Source organism: Apus apus, chromosome 7 (genome assembly GCF_020740795.1).
Source record: "Apus apus isolate bApuApu2 chromosome 7, bApuApu2.pri.cur, whole genome shotgun sequence".
NCBI classification, from domain to species: domain Eukaryota; kingdom Metazoa; phylum Chordata; class Aves; order Apodiformes; family Apodidae; genus Apus; species Apus apus.
The window spans coordinates 19382710-19401816 of NC_067288.1; the positions used below are offsets into that span (position 1 = coordinate 19382710).

A 19107-nucleotide genomic window follows, 5' to 3' on the forward strand; every position below is an offset into this window, starting at 1 on the left:
TCAGTACTAATATAACTGCAAGAACTGCAAAACGAATCGCTAAAGTATATATTAATTTAAAAAGTTTTAATCCAAATTCATAATTAAAACTTCAGTTGTGAGAACAAGACCAGCTTATTTATAAAACACTGTAATTTTGCCCCCTATTTGCACAACTTACACTTCAACAATTCAAACTTACTCAGCATTAAAGGAAAATTATTTTATCACTACTGCTATACACACCCCTCTTCTTCCGCCGCAAGACACAAGGAGAAATACTTGAGGGTTCTTTCATGTACCTTTTTCTGATGCAGCTGCTTTGGCACACTCTAATACTAGATGACTTGGTTCCCATGGTGGCACTTTCTTGCTTTTCTTTCCACGTCTTCTTTTAAAATGATGGGCCAGAAAAATAACAGATATTGCACTCACGGCTGTTACTGTGAAAAGTTTCTTTAGCCCAGGGGAAAGATTTGTCTGAAAATAAAAGAGCATGACTTCATTGGAAATATATGCTCCTTAACTGTCACCTTCCTTTTAGTGTGTTCAACCTAGGCAATAGCTTGCCTGAGGGAGGTAAGAGATGCTGCTCTCCCATAGACTGAGAAACAATCCACCTAGTAAGGACAGAGACCAATCACTTCTCAAAATTTGTGATGGCCAGTAGGTGAGAGAGTTTTTTACAAAGAGGCCAGCAGGACAAAGTGAGAGCACTGAGAGACATACTGCAGCACTAAGAACTATAAGGTACATTGCAAATCCACAAACTATGGTGTCCTGGTTTGAGCCAGGATCTAAATACTTTAATGCATGGCTTCAATTCTCTAACAGCAAGAAAATACTGAGAAGAAACTCACTCTTCACAACTAGACAATTTTATTGCATTGTGAAAGAGTTGAGAACCCAAAAGCTGGGTGTTTAAATTTGGAAATAACATGTATTTAAACACTTATATCTAAATAAACTGTGTTTGCTTGTTTTTTTAATTGTTAAGTTTTATTTTGGATATAGATCAGTCATAGGTTTACAATGTTTAAATCAGTGACCATATAAACAATCAACTGGAATTAAAAGTAAATGACAAAGTTACTAAAATTCAGCGACAGAATACGCAAGAAAGAAAAGAGCTATTTAAATGGCAAGTAGAGTCCACATTCACAATATCTTTGGGAAAGCTATGCTGCTTCATAAACAGACTGCTGGGAGAAAACCAGACCTGCACCCCTTGAGGCTAATATGGTGTTTCTATAATATGTTTCCTCATACAGGTGAGACCTGGCTACACAGAACACTCTGGGCTCTGGCAGTCCCTGATTGCTGTGCAGTTGGTTAATTCTCTCAGAATTGTGAAATTTAAAGAAGCATTAAAAGCTTGCTCTGCATTGAGCTTGAAATCAACAAGTCAAACGTCTTTGGGTTGAGAAACCTGTCCTTAGTGGTACGGAATCTTGACAGAAACCAAAAGCCTAGCACTGTACTCTGAGGCAAAGGAAATCCCTGAAATACAGTAAAAACAGATAAAAAAGGCTATTGCATTTAAAAGAAGACAATTAATAACCAAATAACTGATATTAAAACCTTGAAGCTCACAAAATTAAATGCTAGAACTAATATTTCAAAGAACTGTGAGAGCATTTAAAAAAATGTCTGTGCCTCCAAGCATAAAAAATTCTGAGAGGAAAGTAAACAGTCGCACATAGTGGAATTGTACATGGTATTTAAAAAGGACACGAACATGCTGCAATGTAGAAAATAAATCAGTGATCTTGCAGTGAGAATTCTGAAGTATCAAATACAGAAAAAATGTGAAAATAATTAGATGCAGCTAACACTGAGAAGATCTCATTCTTATTTTATATGCAGTAGAACTCTGAAAGGCATTTGTATGCAAATACAAAAAACTACATAGCTTTTGCTTGCAAGCATTTAAATAGAGTAATACTAAAGACATGGGTTTTAAAAACAGAACTTCATTAGGACCTGCTAATATCTACTGTAAAAAAATGTAATTATTGGAATTCCTAACTTGATTTTTTTCTTTTAGTTATTTTTGTCAATGATTCAGCATACATAGAATGGAAAAAAAACCCCTACTGACCCAAATTTATACAGCTTTCTAGGAACACCTTTTTTTCTCCTGTGTATTAAAGCACCAGAATACTGCTCATGCTTCAATAAATTTATTCTGAGGGATACAACTGAAGCCTTAATATTTTCTCAAGTAATTCTGACTGATTTGCCTCTGTCACATATCACTTATCAGTTTAAAGGCAACCAACACCTGTTTTCTCTGAATGTTGACAACACAATTATAGCTCCTCCTCCCTGTCTTTGACACTAAGGTGCTTTAAGGACAAATCTTATGATTCACTGCAGACAAGGAGTATCAGCTTTTGTCTACCTGAAAACTGAGATAATAATGTGCTCTTTGCCCAGCTTTGAGTGGCTGCTATCCATGTTGCTATTTACACAAACTAGCCTATAATATGAATGAAAGAAAACAAAACCAAATTACTCCAGGGCCATCCATAAAAGGGAATGCTGTGATGAATAGAGCCTTAAGGTTTTCTTTTAAGATCTTTCTGTAAGTAACACAAGCAAAACCAGTAAGAAGAACTGAAAAGATTTATAAAACAGCCCGTTTTTTAAGAATCACTGCCTTTTTACTCATATGGCACTTAGTTAATCAAACAGGATTTTTAAAATTTCCATTAATTATTTATCAATCAGATTTGTTTGGTGACTGGCAATCTGGAAAACATTTCAGCCCACACTCTATACTATTATTAAAATCTGAATGACAGTTCTGTTCAGTTTTTAACTACTTTAGCTAAAAAAAAAAAAAAAAGTCTAAAAAAAGCCCCAACAATTCTGATATTTGATTTGTTGAAAATCATTGTGCTGTTACACACAGACATCACAGATTAAGCAGTCTCTATGGTTGTATGTATGATGATGCACTAAGAGTATATCAGCAGAAAAAGGGAAAAAAGCCTGCTCACTTTACTTCTGTGTTCTAAGTAAATTAATATATTCCTACACATGTAATTAATATTAAACTCAGAAGAGTGAGCATAACATGACAATTAAACTTCTAAACATATGCCACAAGTGACAATGTTCAGATAACTTATATATTACCTGGTTAAGAGAATAATACCACGAAAGGGGTAGATGAAATACTCGCAAAGCCACCGTCTTCAGAGAAAATCGTGCCTCAGTAACACCTTCTTCTGACATGGCTCCTTCTCTCCCATAACCTCATTAAGTGGAACTGTCTTGAAAGCAGTCACAAATGGTCTCGGGAATACTCTGTTAAATGAAGGACACATACTAAACTCTGCAATAGAAGCTCAGGGCAGCTTTCTTCTACTGTTTTGAACCTTTCACGTAACAGGTACACAACTTGTTTGATTCATGTCCAGAGCACAGTTCAGACCTGTGCTTAACGAGAAGACAGCAAATTCGCTGGCTCAGCTTAGGTCCCCTTCTTTCCACCCGCCCTGTGCAATATATATATTGGTCTAGTTTTACTAGCTGGCAGCTAATAACCCCGTTTCTAAGACCACTACTAAAAGAGTGAAAAGATTTGAGGACAGCCAGAAAAAGTTCATCTCTTTCAGAGCTCCAGTGCTCCTGCCGCCGTCAGGCAGCCAGGGCGCGCCGAGCAGGCGGCGAAGCCCCTCACGGACATCCCGGCTGCAGCCGCGGCCCGGAGCGAGGGAAAGAGAAGGGCCCGCGTTACCCACCGGCTCGTCCTGCGGTCACGGGCGGCCCGTGGGGCGCCCAGGGCGTCTCCTCCGGGCAGGGAGCCCCTCCCCGCCGTGGCACCTGCTGCGGGGCCCGGCCGGCCTCAGAAGGGCAGCGAACCCCGCCCCCGGGGCAGAAGCTGCCGCCCTCCAGCTCCGCTGCCCCCTCCCGCGGCCAGGCAGCCCCGCCATCGCGGCCGGGGGCGCCCGAGCCTCGCGCGCCTCGGGGGGGCGGCGGTCGGAGCCGGACGCGCCCCCAGCCCCGTCCCCGCAGACACCCAGGGACAGGCAGGCGCGCCCGTCCCCAGGCCCAGGCCGGGCCCCGCAGCGCGGCGGCCCCAGGGTCTGACGGCCCCGGGGTTCGCCGCCCTCCGTTACCTGCCGAGGCGCGGGGCAGGCGTGGCGGGCGGCTCCCTGCCCGCCCCGGGAGTCCGGCAGGGGATCTGCTTCCGGGCCAGCGAGAAGCGGCCGAGGTCGGGCAGGAGGCAGCGCCCGTCACCGCCACGTGAGAGTGACGGGCTCCGCTTGGAGGCCGCGGCGGCCATCTTTACTCAGGGCAGCCACCTTCTGCCGCCGGCAGGACAGGTGGGCTGAGCGCCTGGCGCCGCCATCTTTGTGCGGGGCAACCATCACGTGAGCGGGGGAGACGCTGCGGGCGGCCATCTTTGTGCGGGGCGCGTCCCGGGGCTGCCGCAGGCGGGGGGCGGCTGCTGCGCGAGGCGGCGCTGGCGGAGCTGCGGCCTGGGCAGAGCTGTGCCCAGCGCGGCGGCCTTCGGGCCCGAGGGAGCTGCCCGCCGGGCCGCTGTCCCCGCAGGCTGGGGTTCGCCATCGATGTAAGCCGTGGGGCTGGCCGTGGCTCGGCTTAGCTCCGGGCTCCGCTCACGGTGTTTCCTCCTGGCTGCTCCGGTAAGAAGGGCAGAGTCTCCGCGGCGGCGGGGAAGGCGGCTCGGGTCCGGTGTCCATGAGGGAGCGCAGGAGCGCGGCGGGTCGGTCGGTCGGTCTGTCTCCCTGGCCGGTCTCAAAGTCCAGGGCGGCTGGGCCCCGGGGCGGCTCGGCACGGCGGTGGCCGCCGCCCGCGGGCCCCGGGGGCGGGGCGGGCCCAGGGCGGCCTGCGGGGCGCCGGGCCGGGCCGGGCCGGGCGCGCGGGGCGGGGAGCGGCCCCGGAGCAGCGCGGCGGCCGCCGCAGAGCTCTGCGGAAGTTGCGGGCGTGCGGCGGCGGGCTTGTCGGTACGGCATCCAGTCCTAAAACCGGCAGGTCACCTGTGAATTGCTCCTTTCGGTGTTTGCGCGCTTAGATCCCCGTGTCTGGGTGATGAAATAGGCTGGGAAAGAAGTTGGGTGTAGCAGCAGCTAGTGGAAAATCCCTCTGGGCTTCTTCTGTGTGCAGGAGAAGCCCGCGTTAGGAAAATCCTCTTAGAAACATAAAGGTCAACTAATGGGTTCCACAGTGAGGATTTAAAGTGATGGAAGAAAGGAATTAATGGACAGTCTATATCACTTAGGAGGCAATAAAATAAGGTTAGCACAGTAAGAAGGTATACTCTCAAGTGTTGGGTTTTTTTATTGTTTTGTTTTTTAAACGTCCTTTTTCTTTGGAAACAATGCTTCATGACAGAAAAGTAATCTTAAAGATAGTGAAATTAAAACTTGTGTCTTGCTTGTTTGGGTAGTTGTTGGTGCCTGAAGAGAAGGACCAGGTATCTTTCATCAGCTTACTGTGTGTGCTTTTATTTACTAGGAAAATACTAGGTTTTACTCTAAATACATAAAGTAGGTTTTCTGTGAGAGTTAGTATGGGTGTTGTAACTTTTTTCCTAAGCTAACAGAATACTCATGTTTAGAGTTGATTGATTAAAAAAGGTAGAAATAGGGAGGAATGGGGGATAAAAGTTAAAACCACTTACTGATTAACAGAATGCAAAGGAACTTACTGTGTGCAAGTAATTCTTGAGCCAGGAAGGCTATTCTCAACTTTAGTAGCAATATTATTAATGTACGTTATTATGCTGAGGTAAATTCTGTAATAATCAATAGATAATCCAGTCAAGTTTTGAAAAGCAACATATTTCTTTAGAGAACTGATATAAAAATCTGTCTTTAAAATCTGAATTTGTGTGTCTAAGGCTATAGATTCAACGGGCATGTGTAGTTTGGAGTAAATTCTGGTGTTTTTTTTCCCAAGTGTGAGTAATGTTTATATGATAAGCAATTACTGAACTTCCAGATCTCCTTAGTATTCTAAGTAATGAAATGTTCAGTTACAAAATCACATCCCCTTGTCACTCTTATTTTGTTGCCATAAAATGAAAATCAATGTGAAATGCAGTTGTTACGGTGCATCACTAGTAACGGTACGAGTAAGAAACCTGAGCTGAGAGCTTACTGGTTTGATATGCTGTTACTTGAGCTGTACAGCCAGATAATAAAGGCCTGTAATGAAGAGACAGTTACTGCTTCAGGTAATTACTGTCTTCAGAATAATCCTTTTACTCTTAAAATCTTCTATCTGCATTCCCTAACTGAACCTTTTAAAATGTTCTGATAAAATGGCTCCATATTTAGGGACATCAATGGAATAAAGTTATATATTTGTTTATTTCAATATTTGTTGAAGTGTTAACTACTATAACCAGTCAGATTAAAACATTAGCTTTAATTCAGTTTTATTTGAGAGAGAATTTAAAATGTTATGTTTCTTTAGGAAATATTAGGCTCCTCGCATGAGCCCAAGTCAATTTTCAAGATCAGTTGAATGCTCTTAGAGTTTGATGGGATTTTCTGTGTTTGTGATAGTTCTTCTGGGCTGAAATAAACCTTTTGGTGGAAACAAGGGAGAGACTGCAGATTTCTCCCAAATATGGCAAGCATTTGATGAGAATGGATGTGGTCACGTACAGTATTTCTGTCCCGACTCAAACCAGGACAAACAATTAGTGCAAAAACTTAAGTTCTATTCCCAGTTATATTTTCCTTCATTTTAACCTCCTAGTGAAACAAAGAAGTTTCTTGTATCCCATATATGTAAGTCTTTGGTTTTCAGTTTGTGATTTTTCTAAGGTTCCTATAAGATCAGAGAATATTTCTGAAGTGTCCATGAAAGGTGACAGAAATAGTCTTATTACTCTTGACATGTGATTGCTGTCTAAGAATTCCTGTCTCAGTAACATTTTCTTAGAATTCTGCAACCTGAGGAAGGCTGAAATTACTGATACTGTAGATCCTTTACAGAGTGTTTCTCTGTCTTTCTAATATATAAACTTTCAATTTAGGAAGCCTCAGAGCTGGAAAGGAAGAAATTACTTTTGGATGGGATCATTTCAGTGCAGACACTTGTAAAAAAGCAGAAGTGATAAGATACATCAGTAGAGGAAGATAAGCAATCTTTTCAGATATAGAATAGGAAGTGGTGAAATGGAGGAAGGGCAGTCACTGAGGGAGGGGCTTCTCTGGGCTTTCTAGGACTTGGGAGTGATGAAGAATGAGTCATGGTTTTGAAATTAACTTTATAGTTTCAGACTTTAACATAAAACTTTATAAAATGTGTTACTGAAGCTTGGTGTATTAGGCTACCAAAGTTATGGCAGTACAGTGAGTTACCACAGTTGCTACAGGATGGAAGGAAGTGTGCGAGAATTTTGTTAACAAGGTATGCTCTCCATATGGACAGGGAAAAGGACCACGTCCGTAGGGACAGGAGTGTAAACATGCTTTGGTCCTTCTTATCATTATTATGATGAGGCACAGACTGCACCAAGAAACAGAACGTAGTGTGAACAGAATTCCTGGTTTTGGGTTTGTTCAGGACTGCAGGTTTGCATTTGTGATGTTCCAGGTGTGAAAAGTAGCTATTAAATACAAATCTGGTACTCTGAGGTGAAGTCTCCATTCATTGCTTTGTATTGCTTGGAGTAATGCATTCAGAAAGCTTCTGCCTTAAAAAAAATAAGCAAATCCATTACTAATCCATTATACCAGTTTCTCTAAAGCATTTGTTTTGAATCAGCATTAATTCACACAATTTTTTTAGGTTATCAGGGCTTTATTTGAAACTCATCCATTTTTTAGGCTTTAACAGACCTTGCTGAATGTACAAGATTAAACATAAATTAATGTTTCCAGTTTTATTCTGAAAATGAACTTTACAGTTCAAATCAGAATTGCTAATATGAATGAAGTTGGGGAGGTTTGGCCTGAAAAGAATTTTTATGTTTGAAGTGTCTTTCAGTAGTACTGCACATAGGTTAGAAATAAACACTGAACTGGGGAAATAATTCTCCAGCTGTAGCTTGTATTTGAGAGTCATGCTTTTTAAATGTCATGCTTTTGGTCCAAGAAGAGAATTTAGACCTCATCTTGAAAAAAAACATCCGAATTACTAATTTACTGTAGTGTGTTCTATTACGTGAATTTAATTCTTAAATATTTTGTTGAATAGCTGTTAACATGACGTTTGAAGAGACTGAAAGATAAACATATACTTGAGTATAGGTATACATGTTATGTAAAAAATATATTGTGTAATATTGATATGTAAATGTTTATAAATAAGCATTTAACTATATATATGCAGGTATATGCATGCATAATTGTGTAAAGTATTACATATTTATAAAATATATAATAGTTGTATAGGGATGTTTATAGGAATCTTATAGACTATTTATACACATATGTATAAAAAGCTACTTTGATAATCAAAGGGAACTGAAATGCCTCTTGATTCAAAGGAATCTTATCATAAGGAAGTAAAGACCAAGTCAAAGATAAGAAACTGAAAGTTTACTTGGAAGTGTATCTGTGATGCCTACCTGGCAAGGTTTGTTTTCCCCCATGCTGTCAAAGCTCTGCTTTAGTCAATAGTCAAAGGAGTGGTTGGTCATATAGCAAAAGAAACGGACCTAAAGCTGCCAAAGCAGGGAGGCAAAGTGGAAAGAGAAGAGATCTTGATAACAGAGCTAAAGGCTGCAAGCAGATCAAAGAGTGTTCATCGCTGAATTAGGTTGGAAGTTAAGTTGCAAGTCTTGATAAAGGCAGGTAATAATTGACAAAGTTTAAGATTTCTTGGGCTTTGGAGAAATTAAGACATCAATAGTAGTTGTTTAAGTGACAAAAGTGGAACAAATTTCTTGAATGTTTCTTAACTGCATGAGTCACTTGGAATGTTTATATAAAAATAACATTACTGAGTTAATTTTAAAATTTTCCTTCTGTACAACATCATAGCTTTCTGTGCAAACATCAAAATAATAATTACAAAGTTAATATATTTAGCATTCTTTATTTTTGATAAGCTTCTGTGTCTGCATCAGAGACCTTGGATGGACAGAGAGAACTCAAACAAGAGAAGAGCTCACTCAGTGTTCCGTACTACATGTGAGTTAGAAGTTTCAGTTTGCTTTTGATACATAATATGCCTGAATCTGAAATGTATCTTTGTAAATAAATAAAACCTAGATACAGTTTCCTCCCTTGGCAAGCAAGTCGTGTGCTCCTACATTTTAGCCTTCAGAGCTTCAGCACACTTCAGCAGTGTTGTGTAAGATCACTTTCCAGACTATCCAGTCAAAGCCACCATCAGTTCTGGGCAGGCTTGAAAACTGAAATTTTTATGTTGTTGGGGTGCCATGGTAGAGGCCAAGAAGTTAAATAAATAATCCAAATGAGTTCTTCTCCATTCAGGATTCTCTTAGTTTATGCTCTAAAAGTCAGATGATTTTGTTTTAGAAGGAGCCGTGTTTAATTTGGGCTACAGGATTATCTTACTGTAAATAAAGTTAGTTATGCTAACTTTAAAAAGGGAACATTCTTTTAAAGGTTATTATGTATCTATTGCATAATAGATACCTAATATTGCTGCCTACTGTAAGGAATTGGGCTTTACTCATTCTTTCTTCTGTTGATAAGTGATTCCCTGGTCTTGAAAGGATCTCAGAAAATACAGCTTCTGAAATGTCGTCACCCAGCAGCAATTGCCCGCACTTGGAGTCAGTTGGTGAGATAACAAAAGAGGAACTTATACAGAAATCTCATGTGAGTTGTAGCAGCTTACTTTCTTCCTATCACGGTTAACTCTGGTCACTTTTTTTAGCTACATGTCTTGTACTGCTAGTTATCAAATGCATTTAAGTGTTAAGCATTAAAAAAAATCTTCTCTACTGGAATAGCAAGGGTGAAACGAAGTACGGGGAGAATTACAGATGTAATAAAACCAAAAAACTATTTTTCAGTATGGAACACTTAGAGTACCTTTCCCAGCAGTGTTTTCCAAATCAATTGATGTTTTAATGGAAATATTAATTAAAAGAATTAGCATAACACCAAGATGAACTTTATTTTCAGACACTGCTATTGTAGCAGTTAGTTATTTGGGATGTAATACAATATCAATCACTTGATTTCACGTAGAAGCTGTAACCGAGAAATCTGTGCTGAAGTTTTTCTTGGATAACAGTTCACTTTTTGACAGAGGAGCCACAGCTTGAGAAACTGCCCATACCTGAACTCTTGGTTTCCAGATAGTAGTGATAAATGCAACAAATAAAAATGTAATTGGTTTCAGTAGCTGGGAGGTGATGAAAAGCCAAACCTTTTCGGTTCATGGTGATACATTTCTTTCTCTGAGAGGTTTAACAGTTGATTTGCTGCTGAGAGATGTAGCAGTTCTCTACTGTTGTAAACCTTTGCAGGTAGTGCTGACTGGAATGTGCAGTTGTAACAAATTCTATCACTTTAATTTCTTTTTATGTTAAATTGATAGGAAAGACCAATTTTGAGGATTTAATAATAATGTGATAAATGCTTTTGCTTTATATAGAACAATTGTTGGTTGAAGGTGAAAACTCAGAAGAGATCCAAGATTTTCCTAGGAAAGTATTGCAGTTCTTAAGATTGTGTGAAGGAAAACAAAAATAAGTTGGTTATCAGCACATCCTTTTTTTTCTGCCAAAAAATTATTCCGTTGATACAGAACTTTACAGTTGTTTTTTTCTCATTTTGTCTCAAAACTCTGTTTAACTGGGGAAAGTAAATGAAATAATATTTTGCATGTGTGTTTGATAGGGCACTTGCCAGGACTGTAAAGTTGGAGGACCCAATCTTTGGGCGTGCTTAGAGGTAAGTTGTTCTGGTGTTCTGAAACTTGTAGAAGCATGTATAAGCATTCCTCAAACGTTGCATGAATTTTATACAGTCTTTAACCTGTATGCAGTTCTTTCTTATATATTCTTTTGCCTTACTCTTCTTGCTGTCCACAAAAAACCATCATTTTCAGTATATTTGAAACAAGAAGTTCTGAAAGCATTGCTTCTGATTGACCTATGATACCAACAGGGAAATATGTAGCTAGTTTAGTTTTGTTAAAATGTCCAGGGAGTTCTTCAGCCATACTACTGTTTCCAGAGGCTGAAATTTTGCTCTGTAGGCTTGACTTCATTTCTTGGTGACATTTGTCTAAGTTCTCTTGGGAAGATACCTAGGCTGAGGTGCCAACCTCTAGGTGTATGTAAGTGGGTTATGGTAACCTTTAAAACATGAGATTATTTTGCTCCTTCTAGCAATAAGAGATAGAAACAAACGGGGCAAAGTGTTTAACATCTTGTTGATGGCTTGAACTTTAATTACATACAAAAACTCTCTTGGGAGTAGGAGTTGCATCAGTCTTGCAAATGGGGAAACGCTGTGAAGGTTAAAGCATATTTTACCTTTTTCATTTAGAGCTCTTAAACTGTTACTGAAAAACTTAATTTCATACCACCATTTCCATAGGAGGGTTTTCTAATTGCAGTAGGAGGCTTACTTAGTGTCATGCTGTGATATATCTCCTCTTGGATGAATTGGCATCTTGCCTTCACCTTTTTCAGTAGAAAAATATGGTGACATCCCAGCATGTTAATTGTCTGTAACATAGCCAATATCTGTCATCCTTTAATGTGGAAAATTGACCATGTCCAGCTGCTGGTTGCTTGTATAAATTAGTGTGTTTAGGGAGTTATACAGATAACATGCTTTACCCTCATATGTGATTGGCTTGACTCATGCAAATGGGGAATTAATGAAAATTGCTTGAGGATTGGCAGCTGCAAGATTCCACACTCAAATCAGCCAAATATGTTTTGCAATTAGCACAATTAAAATCAACAATTATTTTGCATGTTCTAACTAGAATGTAGTGAGTACTTAACCATATAGTGCTGACAACTGTTGCTTAAAGGTGACAGAACTAATTAACTGTGAAGTAATACTCTGATAAATAGGCACTGCAGATAGGGGCATGCAGGCATTTTTGTAGAAATGCATCGTATTCTGAGGCTCAGTATTTTAGACACTGGCCTAACTTCTTATTTTCTGTAACAATCTCTACCAAATGATGAACTGTAAAAATTGCATGTTGACCCTAATCTGAGTACATATACCAAATGGCCAAAAAAGTATATTCCAAATCCATTAAGTGCCTAACTCTGCCTCCAATTAGAGGAGTGGAGTTAAATCTTGCAGTACTCTTTATTTGCTTTATGTGATATTTATTTTAATAGTTGTGCATATCTCTTGGCTTGTGTAGGACTCTGCAAGTTTGAAATTTTAGTGAATCTTAAAGGGTCTGGCAGTATATTCCGATCCAGTAAATCAGTTTGACACCACTTTTTAATTCTGTTTAATTCTTCATATCTTGCTCAACAGAACAGATGCACATATGTTGGTTGTGGTGAATCCCATGTTGATCACAGTACCACCCATTCCCAGGTATGTGTATTTGCTAGTAATAGAGTTATTTGAAGCAGCAAAGTAGAATTAGAGACCTTTTTTTACTCATTTTAGTGAAGTCAGTAACCTCTGTTAGCATAACTGTTTGGAAGTGTGATTAGCTGTGATTGTTTTTCATAGATAGAAGCAGGTTTTAGTAATTCAGAAGTATGGGAGTTTACAGTCTTTGTGCAGCTGCACATACTTACTGATGTAGTTCTCAAGTTATTGTGCTCCTTAAAAGAACATGGTGAGAATTAAAAAAATAACAATTAGTGATGATTTTCAGGATGTGTGAACAAAAGAACTCTTGAGTATTTCATCTTTTATGTAGCACCTCATTACTCCAGTCTAACTTCTTAGGATTATGCCTGCCTGATGGATAAGGGGATGGAAGCTGGATTGTTGAAGATAATAGCTGAATGAGTATAAGATAGAAGTATAAATTACCAGAAACAGGTGCTTTGTTTCTGCATTATGCTCCCTGTTCCAGTGGCTACAGATGAAGAACCTGTAGACTGAGCTGAGCATATCCTTTCCTGCTATGTCCTGATTTTGGATCAAGCTTGGTAGGAACAGTGGAGTGTGTGCACTGTGTTTCCCAGCATGCCAAATTCTGGCAAGGTTGGACAGCTTGAGTGCATCTGTTTTGAGTCCTAAACTCACTGTCTGTTCTGCACACACTTGCCAAAATGTAGCAAATGAGATATCTCCTTCTCCCTTAAAGAATTACAGAGGACAGAGGGATGGCAGTGTTATTAACTTATCATTTCAGAATTGCTGACCTGAAGATTAAATGAATTTCTTGCCTCCAATTTACAGTTTATCTGTCAAATAATTAATCTAGGGCTCCACACTGAGCAATTTTTGGTCTTTAAAAATACTAGAAAGACCCCAATCCTGGTGAATGTTTAAATGAACAAATGGTATAGGCCAAGGTTTTACAAAAAATGTGCTTAGTGAATGCATTTTATGACTACTGATTTTTTTTGAAGCAACGTCTAAAGAGGAGTATGTATTTGTACAAATCACTAGAGCATTAATATAAATCTTTAATGTCTCGATAGTAGGCCCTCTTCTGGGTTTTTCTTTTTCAGCAAAAAACGTAACCAACTCAATAAAATGAGAGAAACAAGGTTTTGTCAGTTTATTTCTGCTTACTCCATTTTCTACCAACAAGGCTCCCAGTTCTGCGAATAATCATGATCATTGTGTCCACTTCAAGACAAGTAATAAAATGTTACTATGAATATATGTAATTATGCAGCTGAAGCTGCAGAATCAAGCATTCTCCTGATTAAAATTAAAATATATTGATGTATTAAAATTAATATATTAATGTACTCTGCTGTTCCTGATTATTTTTTTTTAGTGGGGGAAGGCTGCTTAATTAAATTTTAGCCTGTGTTTTATATTAAAAACATTATTCTTGTACAAGGCCTTATTAAATGAGGGCAGGAGGAACTTGGACATCCTGCAGCAGTTGTAGTATTTTCCTAATACCTAGCAAATCCCTCATTGTCTATAAACCTGGCTGGTGCTGACATATAAGGAAGAAATTCAGGAAGGGCTGGTGGAAATACTGGAGGATGATGCCAACTGTATACACCATCTTACAGTAAGCAAAGAGGTTAAAAAAAGAGAGATGAAAAGTGGAACAGTAATAATATTCTCCATCTGTCAAATTCTTTTATTGCTTCACAGTGTGAAACTGTCAACAAAATAACTAAGTCTGAAATGTCTGTTTTGATATGAGCACCTCTTACTTTTAAGTGAACTGAGAATCTTACTTTATTCTTCTGATTCATTGTTAAATAGCTTGAATTTCTTACAGCAAACCAGTAGGAATAAACACTGCCCTGAATTTAGAGCAGGCAGCTGCCATTATGACCAATAGCAGCCATTCCTGGAAAATTTGTTTATTGTGAATTTTAACACTTCTGACAACAGGCTTTCTTCTTATTTTTGTAATTATACAGAGGCAGGTCAGATATGACAGTGGCTTTGCATCTGATTGTGCCTTGTTGCTAATTTGAGTGATCTGTACTAAAAATGAGTGTTGGATCATTTGTGCTAAAATTTCAGTAGTGGAATTGCTATTTTTGATATTCTAACCTTTGCATTTATGTAATTGTTGAAAGATTTAGAATTTTAATACTTCTAGCTTGCATGCAGCAGTATTTAATTATTCCAAATTTCTGAATCACAATTTTGTTTTTTGTTCTGTTTTAGGAAACAAAACACTGTCTAACTGTGAACCTTACTACACTCCGTGTTTGGTGTTATGCCTGTAGTAAGGAAGTATTCCTGGACAGAAAATTAGGATCTCATTCTCCACTACCAAATGCAAGACTGTCTCAACAAGTGCAAGAAAATAGTGTGCAGGTATTAGCTGGCATAAAGCTGTAGCTTTGAAGTAAACATTGCATCTGCTCTCAAGTGAGAGACTAACTTTTCCTCCTTTCTTGTGGCTCAACTTTCTATTAATTTATCTCTGGTTTTATAACATTTATTTTAAAAGATAGTGCCCATCTTCTGTGTTCTGTCTCTGTGTACTGCATCATCTTGTCTAATTGTTTGTAGTCCACAGTAAACTGTATGGTACAGAAAAAACACAGGATTAAATGTAAGGTTATAAGATTTGAACAGTTCACCTGTGCCTTCCCCATTTTGTGAGCCCTTGAAAATGATGTTTACCAAACTTATTACAGTGATTATTGCCTAAATTAAAGGGAGTGGCAGAATGCCTTAGTATGGGTTTATGGATGCTTGCCTGAGATACCAATTCATTCATACAAGCTCAGTCCTTTTCGAGAAATACGTGCAAATTGTTAACCTCATTCAGTTAGTAATATAATACCCTTACAGGGATTCCTGTAACGTAGTTTCTGAGGTGTAAACTTGTTTAGTTTTCAGTTCAGATTTTTGTGCATGTGTGTGGGAGAATTTTTCCAGTGGAGTGGTATACACATCTGAATAGTTAAAAATGTAACTACTATGCAGGAATTCACCAATAAGGCAGTAGTAACCTTGTGTATTTTATATATATATACACACACACACGTATGTAATTTTGGTGTAGAGTGACAAATACTTTGTATTAGATTCATGTGGGGGAAAAAATATCAAACTAGAAATCAAGAGAATGCTAGTAGTATTCCATGGCAGGTAGGATTGCCAAGGAGCATAAATATGCCAAAGAGAAAAATACGGCCAGTATCTGGGAAGTTGATGTTAGTTAAGTGAAACACAGTCTTAATATTGTAGTGTTTTATATGATTATGGCATCAAAGACTTTTTATATAAATGCTTAGCTGTTAGCATTAATTTATTAACAATTAATGTAGTAGCTGAAGAGTAAGATAATGAATAAAGCATTAGCTGGTATTGCAGGCAAGTTAGAGGGGAAAAAAGACCAAAGCAGACATTATACAGAGAATTTTGAAATATGCTGTTTGCTTGTTTTGTTCTTCTGCAATTTCAACAAGGTTTGTTTAGGTTTGGTTTGTTGTTTTTGTTGTCTGGTCCTGGTTACATGAGTCTTCGCTGGCATCAGTGCTGTTCACGCTGACAGTATCTTTTCTAAGTGTTGTATCGAAGAGAGTTATGCTGCAATTTCTTAAGTAGAATTGGCATACTGTATGTGTTTGAAAAAAGGTGCTATTTCTTGATTGCATATTTAATGCAGTTATATAAAGATGACAGGTATCAGTTAAAACAGACACAAGTACAAGTATGGTTATTTATAAAAATGTTTTGCTTAAGGCATAGAGATATGAAAGAGAAACCGTGATGCACAAGTTGGACAGAAAGATGGGCAGTTTTTCAATATATGTAGAAACGAAATGCCCTTTAATATTTTTGTTTCAAAATTTAGTATTTAATATGAACTTGATCTGTTAATTTTCTCATAAAACGCCAACAGCTCAATTGGAGTAGTACCATTGGATTTTTATTTTTTAATTCTGTTGTCCAGAAATTCTGGTGACTTGATATAAAGCTGGGTTCAGACTTCTGAACTTGTGTTCTACTATACTTAACTTGTTTTAATCTTCCAAGGTAGTGTGTATAATTTATGGAAAAATCAACAGAAATTCCAAAGTCTGTCAAACATTTTGTTTAGAACTTATATTATCACTAAAAGATTTTGTCATTCAATAAGTGTCTGCCTGCCTAATACTCCTTTTCTCTATTTGTACATTTTGCTTCCAACAGGTTGTCTTCCTTAAATGTAGAGCCATCTGGTGGCATATCAAAAACATACAGACTTTTATGTGATGACTGCTGTGTTAGCTTTTCAGTGCTGGCTTACTGTTTGTTATCCAAGGGAAAGAAATACTATAACTTGCTTTGTTTTGATTCTTGGAACTGTTTTCATAAAATAATGTTGTCACTGCTAATCTGAAAACAAAACTGTGGGGGTTTTCATAGTAAGCTTCAGTAGGATAGCTGTGGAATCCTAATATTCTCACTTTATGTGCAGTGAGATTTCAAAATGCATTTACATAAATTTCAGTTCCTAGATTTGCTGGTGAAACTATGTAAGCTAAATTCAGAACATAATTGATACATACAAGTAAATATTTTTTTCCTTTTCTCTTCATAAGGATTTTAAAATACCTAGTAATCCCACACTGAAGATCCCACTAGCAGCTGTGTTTGATGACTTAGACATAGAAGTGGAAGAAGACGAGTTAAAGACTAGAGGTAATAAAAGCCAAATCCCACGCTTTGTTGCCTTTTATCACGTGCATGTCTCCAAGTCTGTTCTCCAGCAATATACTAGTTTTCTTCTAAGTGGAACTGTTTCCTATTCTTCTCCAATGAAGATTTTTTATTTTTAGTGTCACCTTTATTGCAGCAATCTTTACTTGCCTTCAGAGCAGAGGCTACAGTGATAAATGTAGTGCACCTGTGCAAGCAGCAACAAGAATAAGCAAGCATGTTGGAGTTTCTAGCTGCTCTGATAAGAGTAGCTTTTTATAAAACCTTTTCTAATGTTTTCTCCTGTCCTAAAAGGTTCCTAATTTGAATGCTTTCCTGAATTTTAGGTAGCCCTTTTCTGAGTCTGTAATATCCTGGTATGGAGGTTTTTGTTTTCTCATTTTCAGTAACGGATTTCATGCACTGCCAGTTTTTTTGATAAAAGGTTGACCACTTTAACATTAAAGTATTGTAAAAACGAAAGTGAGAGTGGATGAAAGCCCAATCAGTGAAGCCTTAATTTCTTATTTCATAAGAGAACAAAATAATTATTTCTTACAAGTCTCAAATTGGTCTTGATAATTTTAAACAGGATATATGTGTATTTCTTATTAAAGAAAATACTTCTAGTTTCCATTTTCTCAGAAACATCTGACCAGCAGATTGTTGAGCTTTTGTTTTTAAGATGCCAATGCATGTGTGAAGGCAGTTTGTTTTCCATCAGTGTTATTCTAATTTACAGATCTCATTTTTCCTTTACTCAACTACTACCAGCTTTCTCTCTCCTAAGTCTGCTGGCATTAGCCAAAAAACCCACTTTGCCCCTTCTGTTGTCTGGCACGGTGTTTCTGGATATGTCACCACCCCACTAGTTTGCCATCTGCCCTTAAATCGTTAAACCATGTGTTTTATTTCCAGTTAGTTTCTCCTACCAGTGTGTGTGAGTGTATTTTTCATGTCCTATTAATATTTTTGGAAATGTAACTTGTATAGAAGTAGTATACAAGTAGAATTGGAAATTCCCAGTAATATTGATGTGACTGTGTTAATACATTTTTAAAATTTAAAGACAAAAAATTCTTTAGCTCCGTTGTAACATCATCCTTGACATTTCTTTTGAAATGCTTTTGATGGGGCAAACATCAGAATATATTACAAAAAATGAAGTCTATTCAAATACTTTATTTGCTACAATACAGGCTGGAAAACTGCAGTGAGATTAGTTTTCTGAGATATCTTCTGCTGATAAAAAAATTAAATTCAAAAATATCTAAAAACCTTATGACTTTTCTCACCTTCCTATTTCAGTAAGAATGACTGTTATTGGAATGCAAGTTCAGATGTGAGAAGCAGAACTATATTTCCATTCAGACAGATGGAGAAACCTGTTACAATTTCATTTTCAAGTTCTGTGTATTAAAAAATCTAACTGAAGTAACCAAACTGGTTTTTTTAAATGTAAAATAATTTTTTAGTAAGTTTCATTTTTCTGCCACAGACTAAAATGATCAGGGTAGTTCCTGCACCACGAGAATTGCATAGAGCCAGTGGTGTTGATTGCTGAATATTACAAGTTTTCCAGTCTTTTTGAGTCTTTGCTTAGAAATGTTACTGTTTTCTTACACAAAAGCAAGTGTATTTTGAAATTAATTGCTTGATTAACTTAAAATTTTAGCATCTATGAATAGCAAATGTTTCAGATTATTTTTTTTAAACTGAGATTATATGATAATTATGACTTGTTTAAATAGCCTCTCCTCAAATACTTAGCATTTTTCATTAGTCCATAATAACTGAAAAAACACATGATTTATAAATTTTGTGTGTGGAAAAACTGTATGTGGGTATTAGGAAAACAGTAAATTATCTGGGCTTGAAAATAAATTATATGGGGAAACCTAAACTGAACAGCCTGTGAATAAAAGTAAGGGTG

The 19107-nt window shown here is 38.1% G+C and overlaps 2 protein-coding genes across 7 annotated transcripts in view; one reads left to right on the forward strand and one right to left on the reverse strand.

Moving 5' to 3' along the window:
- MIGA1 (mitoguardin 1) overlaps nucleotides 1–4201 on the reverse strand; it is a 28682-nt gene extending 24481 nt beyond the window's left edge. For 2 of the 3 annotated variants that reach the window (XM_051625165.1, XM_051625163.1), the window contains exons 1-3: nucleotides 4110–4201; nucleotides 3124–3294; nucleotides 282–459 (exon numbers count right to left, since the gene is read on the reverse strand). In XM_051625165.1, the coding sequence (XP_051481125.1) occupies nucleotides 282–459; nucleotides 3124–3222 (277 nt within the window). In that variant the 5' untranslated portion in view covers nucleotides 3223–3294; nucleotides 4110–4201. Of the gene's footprint in view, nucleotides 1–281; nucleotides 460–3123; nucleotides 3295–3731; nucleotides 3820–4109 lie in introns of those variants that run through there. The other variant, XM_051625164.1, reaches the window with a different exon arrangement.
- Nucleotides 4202–4388: 187 nt separating this feature from the next.
- USP33 (ubiquitin specific peptidase 33) overlaps nucleotides 4389–19107 on the forward strand; it is a 38704-nt gene continuing 23985 nt past the window's right edge. For 3 of the 4 annotated variants that reach the window (XM_051625209.1, XM_051625210.1, XM_051625207.1), the window contains exons 1-7: nucleotides 4389–4637; nucleotides 9023–9104; nucleotides 9636–9761; nucleotides 10791–10844; nucleotides 12408–12470; nucleotides 14703–14855; nucleotides 17078–17177. In XM_051625209.1, coding sequence (XP_051481169.1) covers nucleotides 9681–9761; nucleotides 10791–10844; nucleotides 12408–12470; nucleotides 14703–14855; nucleotides 17078–17177 — 451 coding nt within the window. In that variant the 5' untranslated portion in view covers nucleotides 4389–4637; nucleotides 9023–9104; nucleotides 9636–9680. The remainder of the gene's footprint in view (nucleotides 4638–9022; nucleotides 9105–9635; nucleotides 9762–10790; nucleotides 10845–12407; nucleotides 12471–14702; nucleotides 14856–17077; nucleotides 17178–19107) is intronic. The other variant, XM_051625208.1, reaches the window with a different exon arrangement.